Source organism: Varroa jacobsoni, unplaced genomic scaffold (assembly GCF_002532875.2).
Source record: "Varroa jacobsoni isolate VJ856 unplaced genomic scaffold, vjacob_1.0 scaffold_766, whole genome shotgun sequence".
NCBI classification, from domain to species: domain Eukaryota; kingdom Metazoa; phylum Arthropoda; class Arachnida; order Mesostigmata; family Varroidae; genus Varroa; species Varroa jacobsoni.
The window spans coordinates 13078-34767 of NW_019213668.1; the positions used below are offsets into that span (position 1 = coordinate 13078).

Consider the following 21690-nt stretch of genomic DNA (forward strand, 5'->3'; position numbering starts at 1 on the left):
TATATAACTCTTAAAGTTACTCGTGAATTGGGCCGGTGGAAATTATTATGTATGGATATTGGAATCGTTGTGTAACTTACGGTGCTGGTTAGATAATCATGACTGATTTTAATAATGGTGTGGACTGTCGAAAAGTTGGATAGACACACAATACACAAAGGGCTGTTAATATTACTACAGCAGCTAGTCATCGTTTTTCCACAATAATCATAGTGGACTAAAATAGTTGGCCATAACAAAATAATTTAACAGATTTTACAGAAATAAAATGTTAGAATAACTATCACAATTAATGCTTTTGTGTCTTAGCGATAGATTTTTCGTTTTACATCGTTGTTCGTCAGTGGTAAGTTTTGGGTCTCCTCAGCTTCTTCTCTTTACGATTCTTGTAACCCCATTTAGTTGGCTTCGTGATGTCATTTTGCAAGCGGTTTTTATCTGCTCTAGAAACAGGAGCGTCATGCGCATGAACAGTGACTGAAGCAGGATAGAATGAGTCGGAATAGAAGACTGAACGGAGGAAGCGTCAGTCGCTTTGGCTTAGCAACGGTGATGATGAGAAACGACCCTGTGTAGCCATAGATACATTTATATATAGTATTTTCTTCTTCCTTTCGTTCGGCCCATTCGTTGCGATTTCGTAGAAGCCAGTTGTTAAAACGATACTGCGCTTGTTTTTTTACTCTTATCTCACCACAAATTCAGACAGCTGTTTGTCAAAGAGATAATGAGAAGGGAATTACAAGCGAGAATTGATTCCGACGAAGTTAGGCATGACTTGTAACCCTTTCCGTATCGCATTTTACTGTTTTTCAAAAATCTAGCTTGCCAAACAGTCCCACCGTTCTACAGCCGCAGTAACTAGCGTCTATCTGTATAGTATGGCGTTTGTCATATGGTGGAACCTTCTACCCAGAAGGATGTCATTAAATTAATTCACATTAAGAAAACTTCATATATTTATATCTCGTGGCACTACCGTAGCTCGGCACAGATGTTTTCTCTTGTTCGTACTGACACCTTTCGTAGTATATAAAGGCAGCACTTTTCAACATATATCCAATGCACAATAGATATCAGGTCACATTGAGGTAGACGATTAAAACGAACGTCAAAACATAACACAGTTAAAAAAAACTGTGGTGTTACACCCACGTTCTATATAAGTTATGATCGCACATTGGTTATTTTTAATTCCGTCGTGTGTAAACACCACCTTGTTTTGCAATTAACTTTTTATTATTTTAATCTGTTACAAGCATTACTAAAAACTGTGGTTCATGTACAAGCTGTTTTTCGAAAGATTAACTTTACCCATTATGCACACTATCACTAGTTAAGCCATTAATTTTTTTCCAAATAACGACGATCGAGTTAAATGCGGTGGGATCAACAATTTCCGATAGTTGCGGATTTTTGGCGATAATCGCCGTGGGAGCTCACAGATAGGCGAGGTATGGACTACGTAAGAAATGGAGGAGTAAACATCAACAGCAAAATGTGCAGGACCAGGTAACCTGTTGAGCTAGTAGGGCAATGTTGAAAACGTAATCGCAACAATATCTTCAAGAGTTCAAATATTACCACCCTTATTATTTGCCAAGTCATTAGTTAGGGTGTTTTGTTCCGTCGCTGAATGTTTTAAGAACTGGACAAATACAATACACCTTTAGCAACCTAACAGTTACCTAATAGGTTATGGTCTACTGTGGACGGATTCTCTACTGTTTTTTTTTATGAGTACATTTTAGGGAGAAGACTTCTGATCCTACTTGTCTGAATGCGTTGCAGGTGCCGCTCTAGTACAATGCTTAAACGTCAGAAGCTTTAGTTTATTGCAGTTAACAGAGAGACTAATGATAAGCGGCGATGTGTGATTCTGTATGACCTCTAGCGGTTACATTTGAGAAGAGTATACAACTCGCTAATCGTCCATTGACACCAGAATCAACTATCAATAGTGAGGGATCTTTCAAATAAGCTGAAATACTGTTAGTAATTGTTATTTGCTAAATGGAAAGCAGTTTTTCATCCTGAGGGTCAAAAACAACTGACAATCGATGTACAGAACTCGTATGGCGGTTTCGCTCTGCTCGTAGTATGAACACGGTTTAAAATGTTGTTTCTTCCAACGTATTTATCAGCAGCGTTTTGATACTGGCACTATTAGCCTAATCCGATCGTGACGTCTTTCTAGGACAGGGCAGCCCTCCAAATGCTAAAAGGGTAAACTCAATCAAAACCTAACCTGACTTATATAACATGAATTTTGCCTAATTATGTGAAAACTTACTACTGTCAAACATAACGTATCCTAGCGTTGAGAGAATGCGTGCCTGAGTACATTCTATACAATAAGTTACGAGTTCTCAAGAAAATATAAGATCTTCAGATGATGCCCCTCACTGGCATGACAAAGGTGGCATTACTGGCACAAATACACAAGGTTAAGCAGTGCTTGATTTCCATTATCAGTGCGAGTTCAGATGGCCAATGCTCGAATCTCATCAATGAAAACCGGGAAGCCGGTGTCTTGTGTGCGGATAAAAACACAGTAAATCATTTCTCATTTATGAAGCGTCTCAGTCCGCCTTGTGTAAATATATATAAATATATCAAGAGGTTGGCAGTTAACAATCAGTATTTAGGCTCCACGTTAACAGAGGTGCTCTAAAAAAAAAAAAATTCTTTCACAAACTTTCATGGCTTTTTCGGCAATAGATTAGACCGTTCCAGAGTTAGCTAGCTTTCTGCTAAGAGCACTTCAGCCATGTGTAGTGCGATATCTCACGTCATTATCAGTATTATCTGTTCAATAGATGGGTCTGTCGGTAAGGGCATGAATGTTTGAATACTGAATTTGGCCCAAACTGTTACAGGCGGCAAATTTCACTATTCAAACATGTAAATTGATTTAAAGAATTAATTTAAAAAATAGGTATTATTGGCTCAATTTACCGAATGGGGTTGTGAGGGTAAAGTTGAAAGCTAAGAAGGACGTTATCGCCTCGAATCGAGTAGCGTCATTGCTTTTGTCCTACAAGCCGTGAGACGCCTAAACTGACTTTTGTTATTCTGTCTTTTCTGTGATCCGTTATGGAACGGCTTCTCTGCTTGAACAGCTTTCACAATGAATCTTAGGTAAAAGTTCCTTGAGTTATATTTGCAATTTCATGAACTTAACGGGCCTGAAGCGACAAATCTATTTATAAACTGGCTAAAGCAGAGTTTGAACTTGAACGCTTTCAAATGTTTTTTGTATGTTAGTAGTGCTGGATATGTAAGGCTGTTCTTTTTATAAGCTGGATTGCTGTTCCCATATCTTGTGAGCATTCAACTTAAATTACAGTGGAGTTTGCTACTAAATTGTATACAGGTATTATTATTGATCTTACAAATGTCTAGGACTGAAACTACCGTATTTAAGAACGACGGAACATGTTATATGTTAACCACTAAAGTTATAATAAAATTTGATTCCTTAAATGGAAGTTATTTTCCACGCTGTAGATTCATTCGTGCCTTCATTTTCTATTAGAAAACAAAGAGGTGCATTTTTAAAGTAATTTAAGAAGATTCTCTCTGTTCTCTGTATCGCCTTTATATTTTTCTTCTACAAGTATGGTCAAACGTACGTGAAGTGCTGTTTAGGTAAAGGGTTGCGCTAAAACTTTTCATGATGCTGAATCCAACCATTTTAACCATTCAGACAGTCTTACAAATTTTTTTCACTAAACATTTTTCATGAATGTTGTGTATGATTTTTATCGAGGTTATTGGTCCTAACAAACGCATAACATTATATGAAAATATATACATGAAAAAAAACTTAATTGTTTATTTGAAATTCTGCTGCCAATTTAAAGGCTAACTAAATATGTTTCGTGAATCCAGACAGCACACAGGTAATGCTTTGGCGAATAATGAATATTTCGAGTGGTATAGATAATCTTGCATATAGCCGCTATCGTTATTGTTCGCAATGAAATGACGTTTGGCCTGGTCAGATGATTAGCAAGCGATTAAAAGGTGTTCACCTACAAAACGATTTGCTTACGTGACTGTAACTAGTTGGAATTACTTTGAATCACTTCAAAAAAAAAAAAGAAAATTCTAGCTGTATGATATAGATGCCAAAACTAAGTGGGTTTAGCAATGGGTTATTATATTGGTGATTATACTGTAGAATGGTCCAATTGTCGGTGCGTTCTAGTGAATAATGTTTACTCCTCTTCAACCTGTAACAGTCTGAGATATTCTCTTAGCAAATTTGGAGACGTATTAAAATAAGAGATAATTGTACATTTTTCATTAGCAAAAGCTATATTAGCGTACATGTATGCACTGACTGTTACTTATTAATAAGTAACAGTAATAATTAATAATAAAGTATCGTTTAAAGCAAGTGGCCTTAACAAACAGCCTATTCAAGTCAGTTCCCTAGTTCAAAAATTGCAATCTGGTCACCTTATACGTATAAGTGTATTATACTTTCGTTCATGGGGTTGCGGTTAGTAATGAAGATTACTGACCGTAACCACATGAACGTACCATTATAGTACCGTTACAAGCGATTCATTTTGTTTACTGACGAACGAAAGAAGTTATTAAACAATCCTTGCCATTGTAAGTATGGCAATACCACAAGACGTGAACAGTATAAATGCGTACTCGTAATACCTATTTTCTGTTTATGCTATTTGGTGCTGCCATAATTTGCATAGTACTGTAATCTTTATGTCTATATACATGTGTACTTATACATATTATATTATTAGTTACAATTCTTTATGTCACGGTACGTCATGTAATAGCGAATAGATTCTCTTGATTAATCGAGTTCATGTTATGCCTATAATGCGTATATATTTGTATTAAGATATTTTGTATAAATTTGAATGAAATCCGTTTTTCATCCTCAAACTTCAGCGGCAATATATGAAACATTTAATTTATATGAATAGCATTGTGATGTATCATCCTTTGCTTAAACTGACGTATTGATTCTGAGATAAACTTAGCAAAAATATCTGATTTGTATACGACTGTGGCTCTTCACTTTATTTTTTAGCTCCTTTTTAGAGCTAATACAGGCATCTGTTATCCAACAGATGGATTTAATTATTGAGTGTTTAGTCGACCTACGATTGTTCTCAGGCTTTACGTGCATCTATTCCTTAAACAGCAGCTCCCGTTAGCTAGGTTGCCGTTGTTTTCGTTCATATTTAAGTGCTCTAAAAGATCGATAGTAATACTACCGGATTAATATGCTTAGCTTACGTAATATATATGCATCTGTATATCGAAACTCTATCAGAGTCATAGCTAAATCCGTAGTTTATTCTTAATTTCTGCTATCTCCGGTTTGCATCTTCATCCTCCTCTATTCAACATTTACCTCCATTCAAAGTAGCCTGTATTTACGCACGCAACATACTAAATAAGCACAGAAGATGAAGCGGAAAAAGTTTCTCACATTTTCAAATGACCCTTTTCTCGAGCGACCTTTTTCATTTGTAGATACCACCACCAATTCGTACTAATAAGCGGCAAAGACAACAAAGCTCGAATTCTCCGGCCACATAAAATACACAAAATATCACCGGTTACTATCTGTTGCTGATCATCCAGAGCTACACAGGACCAAGTAGCTTTTCAAGGATCTTACTTTACTGATTCGTTGGTTGATTATCAGCAACGAATTGGTATTACTGTTCTTTCAAACTTTCTGCTGCTCCGCCTTTAGTCGCACGATATTAGCTTCTGCAGTACCGCTATCGCAAGCGCTAATATCGCCAACCATTGGAGTATTGGTTTCTTGCTGGGCGTGTTCTGATGTAGAGCTCAGACCGTCACTTAGTGGCTGCTAAGCTCACACACATCGTCTACGAATATATTAGTCTAATCCACTTGGGTGTGGGGCAGTGACAGCAAAGCTGGTCCCGGTAAGCAATTGCTATAAGAAAAGCATTATAGATTCCCTAACTGAACAACCAAAGACAATTGGCGCGGGTTTGTTGCAGTCATTATTACAGTTGTCTCTGCTGCTTTAACTGTTGTTAGTGCTCCAGAATCATCAGCACAAAGCGGTGTAAGGGTGAGAATCAAAAGCCTCCCGGCGGACAAACGACGTCATTAGCTTGTAGACGATAGTGTTAGTTTACAGCCGTTGTCTTTAGAGAACTGGAGTCGCAGTTTAATGCTTGTTTGTTTTACTACTACTAACAGCTGCGAAATCGGCGTCACTTTATTCGTCCTTACTTCTTACTGTGTACCTATTATGTTTGTTCACTCTTTTTTTAAATCGGCCGCGACAAAGAATGATGCGTTTGATTCATACTACTCCTGTGGATTCGACTCCTGTGTTTGCACGCTGCTGGTTGCTGTCCAAAAAGACTCGATGCGGAATTGAACAGAATTATTGTTTCAATTTAAATTGTGGCCTAGCAGATACGCTTGAACGTTCACAAACAACGAAACAGGAGAAAAAAATCGCCCTTTTTTTATGAACATTCGGGTACCGAACACCGCTACTTTCGCCTAGGGGTGTACGTTTTAAAGCAATATTTGTGGATAGATAAATAGTTAGAACAAGAAAACTTATACATGTTTGCATAAGATAGTAAAAACAAGTAAACATTAGAGTAAAAAGTCTTTTTTTGTTGATAAACTGGTAGGATGAACTATTTTTTTTGGAAGAAACATTTGAGATTGTTGTATTACATCGACATTGAACATTATACTTATCCAATTTATATGAAAGTGTTCTTATTACTGTTGTGATAGACTTGTCATCGTTGCGCAGATGTTAATCGGCGCCGTCACGTGCCGTACCGCGTGCCCTTAAGTGCGCTGCGATTCAGAAGCACCCTCATCACAATAGTTAATGATTTACACGATACTAAATAACTGCTATATATTATCGTTCGGTTAGATTGCACTTTCTAGAAAAAGTTGAACAGTGTTCGTTTACTTTTGTAATCTGAGTAAACTATTGATACTTCATTTCTCTAGTTTTACTATTTTAGCTGTTTTTAATCCTCGATTGAATCCTCTCTTCGAATATCCTGTTACCTCTTACCTATACCTCTTAGAGATTATACGTGAATCGCACATCGTCTCAGTAACACAGTTAATCTTACTTTTCCCTTAGTCAAAATTTTATCGTCAAAGGAGCAAAGGTTAAGGGGAAACAGGGTTGCAAGCTTCAAGTTTTATTGATGAATTGGCAGATAATTTAATTCAACATTAGGTATGGTCGACTGTGAAGGCCATTTCTGTTCTATCTCAAGGAACGGTTCATTATTTCTATTTAGCAAGGCCATTGGTAAGATGAGTTGCGAGTGGGTATCTATCGCGCTCGGTTTATAATCATAGAGGCTTTTTTTAATTTTTTATTTATTGTTAACAAAATTCTAGATAATCGTTGGATCGTCTCAATATTATACTTGAGTTATGACGTTAGCGTAAAGTTATTGTTTAGGAGTTATGTCAGAATCTGCAAAGCGACAAATCTATTTATAATATCTGTGACAAAATGACAGATTGATTTGATCTAATACTATATAAATTGTTATACTCTAATACTGCAAAAAAAACATACATAAAAATACTCTAATACTATAGATTGTTCTAATTTTATTGTGTATTGCTCTGCTAAGCTATCATTATGTTAATAATTTGGGACATGTCGTTTAGATGGGCTTCTATAGATAATTGTCGTTACTCAGTAGGGTGGTGAATGATTCTCATCGGCTTCGGATCGCTTAAGCGAATTAATTATATGACCATTGCTTCTATGACAGAATCATTGCAAAAGACGTCTATATAATGAATAAGTGTACTTTACACATGGACATGCTTAAAATTTCTCTGCTACGCTGGCTAAATATAGCAAGGTTCCCGATTTAACCTTTGCGATTGTTTGTCGCCGACTTGCCCTCACATTTTTTCGATGGCGCGGTGATGAGGAATGTACGTTTCAACACTCTTTGACAACTTATTTCTACGAAAATGCATGAGTTGCTAGTTCCCTGCGATGGCATCTTTACGAAACAACGGTGTATCTCGCAGGTGTTCGCAAAATATTCGGAGTGTCGTACCATATTTATAAGAAAGAGCTACAAAAATGTTCTGTGTGTGGTTACTATATGTCATATAAAGTATATCATGAAACTTCATCAATAACTAATCTTTGTTTTAGGAAAAAAGAAAAAAGTTAATTCGGTAAATTAACCAGAGAATTTATATAAATACTTACACGTATGTAGCATGTTGCTTCCTACTTCTTGACAAAGATTATTTTAATCATCAGTTCCTCCGTAGTACATAGCTTAACCTTTTACGTGACAACCGGTGTTTCAGATCGCCATATGACTCTATTCCAATTAGGCCATATCGATCCAATCTAGTCCTTTAGTTACAAAAGACGCAAATCTCTGCCTCGTGAGATTTTTATCTTATTGTTGGAATAAATCTTTGCTAATCGCGAATGAGTCATTGTGCAATCTACAATTGCGGCGCCTCTCAAAAGCCGAGGATCTAACTGACATTATTTTTCTGTGCTACGACGATATTTACCAGTTCCTCAATGCGTACGATAGCCGAATAGCGCCCGCATCGTGATTTTGTGTTGACCCCGGTAAACAGCTTCAGCCGTTTGCGTAGAAACTGTAAGGCCATTTCTTCTATTTCTCTGGACTGTGATGTGAAAACAGAAATAAATATGTGGTTATGATAGCTACGATGACGTAGTCTTGTATCGCAAATTGCATTAGTGTTTGCGAACGGCTTGTAAAACGAAATCTGTATTTATGTCCGATTCAAAAAGCGCGCCCATTTCTGCTGTTGGGGTGTCTATAATGGGTGTGATCAAAAATATACTTTTTAAGGCGTGAAACTTTTGTCTCAGTGTTATAAAAAACCAAAAAAGAATTGACCTGAATTTGGTTGGATTATCGCGGAAGACAGAGGTGATTAGTCGACTCAGATAGTGAGAGATGTAACCAATGTTATCCCGCTTTACTTTTGTAAGTACATTTACTATTTAAATAGTATGCTTGAATTTAGTGTTGCTCGATGCGTATAATAATCGCTAGATTAAAATAATTGGTATATTGGTTTATCGGTAGAGTAGAGTAGATAGGTTCGTGCATAGCCTATGAAACAACTCGTATTAAATTGACGTCTTTGCCTAGTTAGACCTATTTTCAAAGACGCTGGTTAATTCCTTACTTCTAAACTTGTATCATGAGAACCAGCACCATATTGCAGGGATTGCATAATATTAAAAATATCTTATTTTTACCGTGCAACTCGTAGCATACAATCAAAAAGGAGATGGCGTTAAAATATCTTTGTTAGAAGTGAGTTCATTGCGTGACCAGAAAACGTGACGTGTTCGACCTATGGAAAACCCTTTCCTAGAAGAAGAGGGATACCACTTAAGTGAATGCATACACATAAGATGTATTGCTGTCTTGGTGACGCACTACTGCGCCCACAGTCGATTGCCTAGAGATGATGGACTGATGACACGGTTTCAACATAGTGGCTAAACCGATTTCACCGGCCTCTCTTGACACTTAGGGCACTTCACAAGAAACTGGAATGTTTGTCTTAGTAGTTTAGATGGATCTATTTATACAAACAGTAACGTTAAGGACGTTAACAAACATATGTGTTAACTAAAAGTGCTTCTTCTACAGTATAGTAACATTAGAAGCAACAAACAAAAATTTCCCGTATTATTTGCCTACTGTGTCAAATAAATAACCCAAAATGCACACAATACAGAACAATGCAATTCATTGAAAAACTGGCTGAGAAAGCAACTTCGTTCTTTAATCATTTTGTAAATTTTCATGTATCTCATATCGGTAGGACAACTCAGTTTAACAACTGACGTAAGAATGCTTAAATCCCAAATTTATGAAGAAACATAATCGTTATTCTTGCGCTTGTTGCCTTTAGGTTTGTTATCGTGATCCTTAATGGCGGCAATTTTTCTGCTTCGGGGTGTCCAGCGGTCCAGTGTGCAGCCTTGTGGGTCGTTGTAGATTGCCCATTTTATCGTTTTTCGTCTCCTGCATGTCAATGTATTTTCCTAAAAATAAGTGTAACATATCAGTGGATTTAATTAACCGTGCCTTTTTTGGATTAAGTCTTGCCCAAACACTCAACCGGTGAAACTATTTACTAAGAAACGGGAAAATAAAGAACTATTTTTTTGGCTATATTCTTGCATAACTTAATTGTTATATCTTCACAATAAAACATTCAACATCAGAGTAAATTAGCTTTGACTGGTCTGACGATGATTCGATAAACACATTATATAGCTTACCGACCCTGTAAGTCTAATAGTAAGAGCGCTAAGAAGTTTGTATATATAATGAATATAGAGTATATCTATGGTTTAGGAAGTAGTGCCCACCAGGTGGATAACAGTTAATAAGGTTTCATCCTTTTAGCAGCTTTAAGATACTAAGCTAAGGGAATGTGTGCAAATCAGTTTATAATTATTATGGCCTTAGCTCTTGGAATTTGCTTCTATGATAAGAAAAAAACAACCTGTTAGCTTTGTGAATTGCTACTTTCTTGTTCTATTGTACTTTTTCATAATCAAGTTACGTGTAATATTTTTAAACGTATGATCAAAAGAAAGGTCAGTCATAAAGCTTTAAGATTTATCCTTAAAAAGTATAATCATAACCGAAGACGAGATAGCGTACCCAAAATTTTTGAAAATCGATTTTTACAGACTTGTGGACTCAATACCTGCTTTGAATTTTTTTATCTTAAGACCTTTTCGAATACAAACTTCTTTAAAAACTCGCAGATTCTACTTTACCAGCTGATTGATCCAACTGTTGAGAAAAGTTGTTTGGGTCCGGATAGCTATTTATCTATTGATTTATTTAAAGCGTGTGTTTTTAGGCAATCAACAATAGAGTATTTTTTATCGGTAACTGCTTCTTCAATTTTCTGTTGTCAAGCAATTGGCAATGATCAGTTATTTGAACAGCTTCCACAGCCAGATGATGGACGCTTGCCTGATAGACTATATAATCATATGCGTCATTGCGCCACGAATTTCTGCGGCGTTAAACGCATCGTAGTTGTGTTCTAGTCTAGTCGGTATCGATATCGACTGTCCCCCATTGATGTGTTTGCAACGAATATCACTATTCTAAGGTTTGTTAGCGTTCATTAGCGCCAATTTATGAGGATCTAGCATGCGAATTCTAAAGCAATTCCAGAACCTAAATTGTTCATGAGTAATTGCTGTCTGTGTGAAAACAATACAGAAGGTAATAATGCGTATACAGTAATTTCAGGTTTGTCATTGTAGGCAGGAATAGTCGTCGGCCATAAGAGTCCCTGTTTGTCCCAAGAGAGTTTAGATAAGATTCTAAGAACTTTTCAGGAACCACATAACAGGTGTTGCCAAAAAGTACGGATTAGCCAGACATTCGATATGCTTAGAGCAATTGTACCAGCTACCGGCTTTCCACTTACTATTATCAGGAAATCTATATGGTATATCGGAAGGAATTAAGGACAATGGTGGAAGCCTGGAACCGTGCGGTCTCTGGTTTCAATCTCGCACAACACATTCACACCTATAGTGTTTCCTACTTGTAGATTTGCCAATAAAGTAATTGTTCAAATGATTATTGCAAAGAACTTAATCAGCTACGACAAACGGTCATATAGCCACAGAGAAAAACAAAAAAGCTGGCCATTTGCCTACGTAGTACTATAGTGATGAATCTTGTTGTTAAGGTGCTTCTTCCTCTATTACTCGCAGGCCGTAGTTAGGCAAATGAAAAGTAATCTTTTTCTGGTGGTCTTATTTCGACAACTAACAAACTGTTGTTTGCAAAATAAGAAATTTCGTTCAGGTATTTGTGTGCCTGCTTTTACTTAACTAGCTCTCGTCAGAATTGAATGTAGTAGCCAAGAACATGAAATCCATGTACACGAAGATGGAATTGCATATGAAATCTAAATATAACTGAATGTACTTAACATAGCCTAAGCACTTACGACTAACAAAAATTCGATACGAGCTTCTTAACGCCGCTGGCACTTTAAGGCATGTGCATTGAGATAGTTATCGCTTTCACTGATCAGTTTAGACAGCGGTCTCGTATAGGCTTTGATCTGGGCCTTACAACTCTAGATCGTCAGTGTTTTTCTTTTAAAAAGCATTGGTAAAACGCTAACATAAGCGCTATATACAAAAGCGATATTGTTACAAATTGTAAACTATTGTGAAAGATAACGTCGAATAGTAACGAAGCGCCAGACAAGGAACGGGCTTGGCGTTGAGCTGCAATGGCCGATGGGCTGACGATATAGCATACTACTATGTCTTCTACATATAGGTAGTAAAACAACTTGAATTCAAATTTCTCGAAATCCAGCTGCACTTGGGCAAGGTTTTCCTATTTTACTTCTTTAGAGCAGTGGAGAGGGCAATAGCGAAGGGTGCTGTCTCGAAGTGAGTTAAAAAGAGATCGAATCGAGGACACGTAAGTTCAACTCGTCATGCAGAAAAAGATGGACAAGAAAAAACGTAAACGAGAGAAGGGTTGACAACCTTATTCATGCCCCGTCAGGTCAGGTCAGCAGCGGCACGATACGTCGTAAATAATTCTCGAAGTAAAATGTTTAGTGAATTGTGGTTTTTCGCTACTGAATAGCTCCCGTTGACGTATTGTAATGACTCATTGTCTGCCTTACACTCAAAACCGATTTGAAATATACATGCGGGTCCATACACTTAAGTTTATTATTGATCAGTAAACTCCGGACGCTTCGGACGAACATTGCAAAGACAGACAGGGTCCGGCGCGATTTCATTATAGAAACTGCTACAGATAGGAAAGGCTAACTGCTATTAGGAAAAAAAAGTCAATTCCGGCTGAAATTTTTATAACGCCGGCTGTCATACGACTGACTACATATACAGGGTACGGTATCTCAGTCGGGAAAACTTTGAGGGGTTATCTGTCGTAACAGGCATGTGTTCATTTGCCATTTCTGGCATTAGAGGAAAGCATGTTTCCTTTAGAGAAAACTAACAAGCTTGTCATGATAGAAAACAGTGGGTTAATCTTTTTATTGTAGTGAAAAAAGAGCTACTTTTCAATTTCGTTGCGATGGACGAATATTAACATAAAAAATTTCTGGGAAATCAACGTTTTGTCAGTCCTCGTGCAGCTTCTGAGAAATCCCAAAAATATTTCTGAGACAAACCGGTAAATTTTCGATAGATTTTAGATTTACAAACCCCAGAAATGTACCACAAGAACTCAAGAGTCACTATTCATCTAGGGCTTAATTTAAAAAAATGAAATGTTAATTGATAGTTGGCTCAGCTAAATAAAAAATGAAATGTTAATTGATAGTTGGCTCAGCTAAATATATTGATTAGTACTTTCGAGCTTGCTTGCGTTTGTTTGCGCATTTTGAACTCTCTAGCGATTCTGAGCCTTGCATTTTTGCAGCACTTGGCCTAATAGCAGTCCAGAATTGAATTGCCAGTTATTTTATATGTAACATATTTGAGCGAAATTTGGCAAAGTTATGCCTGCCAGTATAGCTTGACACGCGCCTACAGTTGAAAGGGCATTTGCGAACTAAGGAAGGAATATTCTGAAAATGGGTAGTAATATGGCTTTAGTCCCAAATTTGAGCTGTAGTCTCGATGCATTCTGACTATATTGAATAAACATAATCGTTAAAAATGACACTTCTAGCAGATGTTAAAAATTCCATTGAGATATGGTTTTATTTAGATACGCAAAAAAGAGGTTCCTGTTTTTCTTGTTTAGGTTCTGTATCCTGTAGAGAACCGTTTGTGTCCGATTTTAATGTTTTAATCATTGATGCATTAATATGATCCATTTCTCAAAAAAGGTAATTTCCAAAACGTCTTTGTTTTCGCTGTAAAACGTATTAGACAACGAACCACTGCAGGTTATGGTCATACTCATTTTTTGCAAGCTATGAACATACATGTAGGATCTTCTTTTCTATCATACATTCGGTAAGTACTTTACAATTAAACAAAATTATAGGTATATAGCTACCTATGATGGGTTATACGAACATGTTCGCCTCCTGCACTCAATAGGTTCTCGGAAAAGAAGCAATGTTGTGTCCCAAAAGTGATCTCGAGGTGAAGATCATTGCTTAAAAGAAGAAAAGGAACCGTTGCCCACGTCGGTCAGGTTGACGATAATGAAGGCTTTAATGGTACTCCCATATCGTTGGTAGATAAACCTGAATAGAGGTGTATGTTACACACAGTCAGTCGAGGGCACTTCTGGTGCTTGGAGGAATACTCTTGACAAAAAAAGGTTTTTCCATGCAGTATGTCGTATGAGTAATTGGGCAGACAAATCAAATGATCTACATGTAATACTCGCGGCAGTAAGCTTCTCCTATTTAGAGTTAATTTTCCAATATCTGACCTTTATTTTGCCGTTTTGACATAACTGTTATTACATTCCCAAGCAGTGACAAAGCCCAAATCAGATAAACAACTTTGATAATCATTCTTTTCCTGAGGATTCTAATTTATGAATAGACATACACAACTTATGGTCGCATCCATTAATCCTCCAGTGCTAAAAATGTATCCTTGATCTTGAGACTTGAGGAAGGTTTTTGGGAAAGACGAAAAAGTAATACGTTTATGTGGAGATATTAGCGCCAGTAAATTGTAGCAACAAAATCTAGGCCAGGATTTAGACACATAGTGCTTTTGAACCTCCTCGGCTGCCTCTATTTTGTAAACATGTTTTTGGAATCACTTCCTCGGGTAGCGTCAAAGACTTACCCTCGACCAATAGATTAGCCGGAATGGGTCTTGTTGGAAACGTTTCTGCAACAGCCCCATGAAATGGCATGTATGGTAGCCATTTGCCAACACTGAGTCAGCGATGGCCGTATGTTCATGATTATCAAGGCAACGTACTCATATTCGTATCAGCCACCCATGTCACGCCCTAATTAACGTTTTACTATTGTACAACGGTATTCTACAGCTCTAGTTTTTCCTTCAGCGCCCGTTTTGCGTTTCTAAGCTATATGCTTCATAGCTCAAAATCATTGGTTTTTCACTACTGTTAAGCTTGGGCACCAAAGTCCGTCTCTTTTTTTTTGTTAAACACTGTGAGGGAAAAAAATAAACATTGAAAATAGGATCATAAATCCGTAACACCTTAGCTTATTAGCTAAAATAAACAGCTGTAGATTGCTCAACTAAGTGAACAATTACCATTTATTATTTTTTTGGACGTATCGAAATACTGTTTTTTTACTGTGGCACATTGTTTTAACGCAAGAAAAAAACTTGCAATAAAGTTTTGGCGTAATTTCTTACGCTTGGAGCTATTTAATTCCGTTTGTCAAAAAACGAAAACTAAGGTTTTTGGTCAATCCTCTGCATCCTGATACAATAAGAGACTTTCAGTGGAATTGTGTACGCTTCACCAAATAAGAACCTATTGAAGGTTCGTAACAGAATTGGTAGGCAGAAGTCTCAAAAGCGATATTAACAACTACATTTAGATGTAGAAAATCAGCGAACTAGTTTTACCGACAACTATAGAGGCAGGTGGTCGTTATTTAAATTCCAAATTCAAGCTAATGGACGTGGGAGACCATTAGAACTAAAAATCGCTAGGATGGAATGGCGTTTCGATGGTGACACTAACGCCGATATAACTGCTGTCATTGTTGTTGTAAGAATTTTGACTTTGACGAATTTTTACTGCTTGACTTATAAAAGCGAGGCGCTCTGCTGTTGTCTGAATTTGATGAACAACGAATGATAATGATAAAACTTATGGAATGATGGCGTTGTGCTTCTCATCTGCCCAAGAGTAAACACTATGATGAAAGAAACAAGAAATAAATCAGTTTTAGGTTTTTCTCTCTAGCTGGCCAGTTTTAGGCATTTTAGATCACTTACTAGTGGCGGTCATATCAAGCCTTTGATAGCCTGCTGTCTCCGTTGGTATTATTACAAGCGATTACACAACCTAAGTAAAATCAGAGGGATAATAACCTCTAACAACATTACGTAAGAACCGTCATGTACGAGCACATCTGTAGATTAGCGATTGCCTCTTGCAGTTTCTACATAGTGCTCACGAACTTTTTTAAGAAGCGTTCTACCTTTCTGTGTAGCCTGTTCACGTAGCATATTAGCCTTATGTTGTTTCGAGGGTTTCTGAGCTAGTTGACTTTTCATCACGATAGCAAAAATCTTTCTCGCTTTACATATATGCTGAAATCAATTTCAAGCTTCAACATGATTGCTTACATTTCTAAATAGATAATGTAATGTAGGGTAGTTACTTTCAACCAGTCGGAACTTAGTCTAGACTGATCCATGCATCGTTTATTTCTTCGTTTTGCTCGATTACCAATCGATGTGGTGTTACTTCACTGGGGTAATGGCGCTCCGTCAACTAGATGAATAGCAGTGTCGCTAACCTGCTGCTAAGATACATTATTGCTATATTATTGAAGCGTTCCAGATGCCCACCACCATCAGGCTTAGTCTGTTCTTTTTAGGCCAATAGCTCATTTCCAGTGGCGTTACGATTGTCGTCTTCCCTCTATTCGTGTGAGCGCCATCGAAGCGTGGTCATCAAGTCTCAATTAAAGTCACGGCTCAAACGTTGTAGACATACACACTCATGAAGCACGACTTCACTAATTTCATTTTCGCACATTAATTCTAAATGACAAAAAATTCCAAATCTGCATAATCGGGCAGCGACTGTTGAATTCCTCGTGTCTTATTATCAACAGGTTTGTTATCTCTTGTGTGTTTACTGGCATAATATTAAGCCACTAACAGATAGGTAGCGGTTCTAAGATCGAAGAGTTCAAATGGGGTGTCACGTTCTTTAGCGGTTCACGGTGGCTCGCGGCTTGAATAACGTCACTTAGTTCTCTGTCTGTTCTCATTAAACTGGACATTTGTCTGGGCAGATGGGAACTGACTTTGCAATAGCTAAACGGCCAATGCGTACTTTACAGTTAAATGATACTGTATTTTGGGCATGTTTGCGGGGCGGTTCCAAAATAGCCTTTCGGAGACGCTGCTTGAATCTTGTTTGCTTTAGATTAGCGAAAGATATTCAGTTGACAAATATAATTCAATTAAGTTTTAGTCTGCTCAACTTTTGACAATAAAAACGGGTAGCAACGCTTTTACAAATATTAACCAGATTAATTGTGCTTTGTTATGGTTAAATTTCGTAAACAAGGTTGCAGGCTAAACTTCCAATCATAACTAAGCGTACAGGAGTTAGACAAAGGCATGAGCAAATTTTCTCTGCTTAATGGACAAAAGGTTGAGGGTGAGTTATTCGTGAAAGGGCTCAGCATTTAATCATATCGACCGTTAAATCTTCCGACCAAAAATTAACGACGACTAGGACGTTTCACCAATGAAAAAGACAAACAATAAAGCACATGATCACAATAAGCTGATTAAATTAATAAAATAAATAAGTAGATAAATGCTAGCATTCTGCCATGTATTTTGAGTGTTATCTTTTCTATTTTGCTGTAGTTTCAGGTTTATAATAATCAACAGATAACCAAGCCAGTCTAACGTGGTAGTAAGCGATCGACACCGACATCGCCTACGACCACTGCAGCTGCTATCAAAATGGATCTCGTCAAGGGCATGTTGACTTCGGTTCGACAGTTCTATAATGACATCAACCCAGCTACGTTGACTGGTGCCATTGATGTTATCGTTGTCGAGAAGCCAAATGGTGACCTTGCTTCGACGCCGTTCCATGTTCGATTCGGCAAGATCAATGTGATGAATTTTGTTGGGAAGACCGTTGAGATTTATATCAATGAGAAGCCAACTGACCTACGTATGAAGCTGGGCGCCAGCGGAGAAGCATTCTTTGTTGAGGCAAGTGACGAGGAGCCGCCGGCGAAACTGGCAACTTCGCCACTGCCGGACGACTTGCTCTTAAGCGATAACGAACAACCGATTATGCGACCTATTTCGTCGCCAGGCCTAAGTCACTCGAGTCATTCGCCCCGTAAACGTTCAGACAGTTCACCTGCCATCGTAGTTAAGCGTCGGGATTCCGACAGCGAAGAAGCACACACAGATATGCCAGAAGCCAAGGATAAAAACTCAACCGAAGTAGAGGAAACTGCTGAAAGCAGGCCAAGCGGAATCAGTCCGGATGAGGATGATAGCCAAGCCAAAGACAATAACATTGTTGACCCAAAGACAACTGACGCGAGCGGCAGCTTTAACGTTACAGCGATAGACGATGAGGAGAAACCGCTTGATACCGTAAATACAGCTTTGGGAGTAATAGTTAGAGATCAGCCGGCAACAGTCGGGCTACAAAGTTTATCGCTGGGAACCGAACGGACAATTCAGAAGGTCAAGAAACGCCGAAGAAAAATAAGTAAGCAAGTGATACCTGAAAAACCAACCGCTCTAAATGAAAATAGCTCGAGTGACGCCGAAGAGACACAGTTCCATATGGACGGGGTCATTAGCAACGATGAGAGGTTATCGTTGCCAATGTCCTTGACAGCATCATCAGCAACAAGTCCAGCTGGCCCAACGGGCATAACAGCGACGACAGCTGACGATAGCTCTCCTGTACTCAGCTCGCAAGAAATGAAAACGGCGAAAACAACACAACTTAATGTATCCACCTCACCGACGCGCAACAGCGACTCCAGCAAAGGCGTGAACCGGAAGTCCGCCTTGGAGCCGGTTGAGAGCAACACTTCGAACACCACCGTTACAAGTGACGATGAATTTGTATGTTATTGTCTTTACATACACTAAGCTAACATATCTGTTCTAAAAAATCATGGCACTAATCGAATAGCAAAGGCCCATTATTAGCATAAGCTCATACATGAAAATTCCTCTGACATTAATTACATTCTCGTCATTCAAAATGTGACTTTTTTTCATGACTTAAGCTAGGTACGCTTTAATCCTCCATTTGCAGTCATATTACCAATACGTTTGTTTGGTGTTTAATATTTGTGTTTTTTGTTACGCCGTTCTGTTTTCGTATACTCCTTGGCCTTTCATTGCAGAACTGGGCATCGGTGGCCTCGGGTGTTGCTCCTGCGCGGCTCACTCCAGCGGGATCGAATTTGGCAGCTGGGACGTCACTTGCTGTCAGCGACGGAGACCTTTCTGACAACGATCGCCGTCAACGCAATCGGCCTCCATCACCTGCCAGGTCTGACACCCTGGTAGAATTAGGTCACAATAACGAGGAGATGCGTGGAGTTGAGTGGTCTTGGGGAGAGCTACCCGAAGGTGAAATACCACCACAGATTCGGGCACTTTCCCCAGCACCGGGGTCGCTTCCAGAAACGAACGGCACCAAAAATAACAGTTCTAAGATCCGAAACAGCAACGATAAGGACAACAAGAAAGATAGCGTTTCCGCAGCACCCAGCACAAGCCTACAAATGAATGACGGCTCAATTACTCCGACGTCAACTCAGCCAAAACAAGCAGATGGACTCTACCTTGACGACGTCCTTGCTCAAACAGATCCCGCTATGCGAGAACGATATATTGGCTCCAATCCACGACGTGCTACGCCACGTACGAGCGCCCGACCTACTGGACACTGGGATGGCGAATCTGGCAACGGGCCGTCGCTGTCACAATCACCGCAATCTGGACTTGATTCGGATTGTGAACCCGATCCGCGACATCCCGTTTTTGACTATGGTCTTAAAAAATATTCGGACCTAGCTATGTCACTTTGTGGGTTTGACAGAATCGACGAAGAAGGGAGTGAGTATGAAACAAAACTAGATAAGACTGTTAGGTCATCGTTGTAGTATATATATATCCAAAATAAAAAAGTACACCTCTCAGAATAGAGCCGCGAGTCTACCTAAGTTTTGAAAAAACAAGAGATTTTAAGGTAGCGGCTGCTACTACTTCCAATCTAATTTAAATAGTTAAATAATTAATCCTCAGCTGTTCTTCAGACCATTTGTTTCAAAAGCGAATGAATATTTTGTCTCCTATTCCTTTCAGTAGAGCAACGTTTCCTCGCTCACGTGATCACGTACGATGAATTCTGCTTAAACCCAGACATCCTTCACGAGCCAAATCTCGTCTTTAGAATGAATGGGAAATTTTACAACTGGAAGTGCATAGCACCTCAGATGCTGTCACTCGCAATGTTCCAAAGACCGCTCCCAGCAGTAAGTAGGCCATGGAAATGTATTATCATAACATGTTACAGTTACCAAAAGCCATAGTATCAAAGTTGCTAGACAATGAAATGTTTTTTTTGGCATTAGTAAATTTTATTATTTTTTCAAAATGAGTTGACTTGTATTTACTTTTGCAGGTAACGATGGAGAAGCTTCGAGCGGAGCATCTTGCCAAGAAGAAGGTAATTAGCCCGCCCCAGGTAAAGTCGCGCGGGTGGTGGTGGTCACGAGGGGGACCACAGGAAGATGTGACCGACGGAGCGGTTGAAAAAGTTGAGGGCTATCCAGCCAAACAAGACATTACTACTCCCATCAAAGGAAGTAAAAGCGGTGAAAGCAAAAGACCAGTGAAAGATACTACCGAAGAAAAAACTCTATCTGATGAAGAGCTTTTGGCTAACCAGCTAATGGAAGAAGAGCTTACGAAATCTCACAACAGGAAATCGCTGCGTTTGTCATCCGATAAGCTAAAATCGTTAGGATTGAAGCCCGGCACTAACTTGGCCGAATTTAAAGTAATCACAGCATACCAAGGCACTTCAGTGTGCTCCTGTCACATCTACTTGTGGAAATCAACCGACAAAATCGTTATTTCCGACATTGACGGTACTATCACTAAATCTGATGTACTAGGCCACATACTGCCAATAATCGGCAAGGATTGGGCACAAAGTGGAGTCGCATCTCTTTTTAACAAAATCGACCGAAACGGTTATAAATTGATTTATTTGTCAGCCCGAGCTATTGGTCAGGCGCAGTGGACAAGGGGTTTTCTACGTTCACTAAAACAAGACAACCTACTCCTACCTGACGGACCCGTTTTGCTCAATCCAACATCACTTCTCAGCGCATTACATAGAGAAGTGGTGGCCAAAAGCCCTCACATATTCAAAATCAATTGTCTAAGAGACGTGAAGCAATTATTTAATGCTCCTGATGGCACACCCGGACAGCCTTTTTACGCGGGCTTCGGTAACAAGATGACAGATGCTCTGTCCTACAAGACCGTGTCAGTACCGGTTAATCGGATTTTTACCATCAATCACCGAGGCGAGGTCAGTCAGGAGTTAATGGGAAATGTCGGACGAACCTATCATTGCCTAGGGGAAATAGCCGATCTTATCTTTCCACCACTTGAACCGTCGAGAGAGAATGCGAAAGAGCAATTTTCAAGTTTTAGCTACTGGAAAGAAACCCTACCCGTTGTTGAGATCGAAGATTTATCCAAAACCTCAGCGACCACAACCGACTCTGCCCCACCTAAACCGCAATCGGACTCGTCACCACTTAAAGAGTCCAAAGTGAGTTTTTTAGAGGCAAGGTAAACCATGTCTATTCATCTATTAATTATACTTATGTATTGTTTGCCATTATAATAATATCGTCAATATAAGTATTAGAGAGAGAGAG

At 38.7% G+C, this 21690-nt stretch overlaps 1 protein-coding gene across 3 annotated transcripts in view; it reads left to right on the top strand.

Moving 5' to 3' along the window:
- The window catches only part of Lpin (phosphatidate phosphatase LPIN), a 28207-nt gene that overhangs the window by 4224 nt on the left and 2293 nt on the right, over window positions 1-21690 (top strand). The window contains exons 2-5 of one of the 3 annotated variants that reach the window (XM_022838502.2): window positions 17609-18844; window positions 19132-19849; window positions 20099-20268; window positions 20418-21601. In XM_022838502.2, coding sequence (XP_022694237.1) covers window positions 17708-18844; window positions 19132-19849; window positions 20099-20268; window positions 20418-21601 — 3209 coding nt within the window. In that variant the 5' untranslated portion in view covers window positions 17609-17707. The remainder of the gene's footprint in view (window positions 1-17608; window positions 18845-19131; window positions 19850-20098; window positions 20269-20417; window positions 21602-21690) is intronic. The other 2 variants (XM_086969627.1, XM_022838505.2) reach the window with 2 other exon arrangements.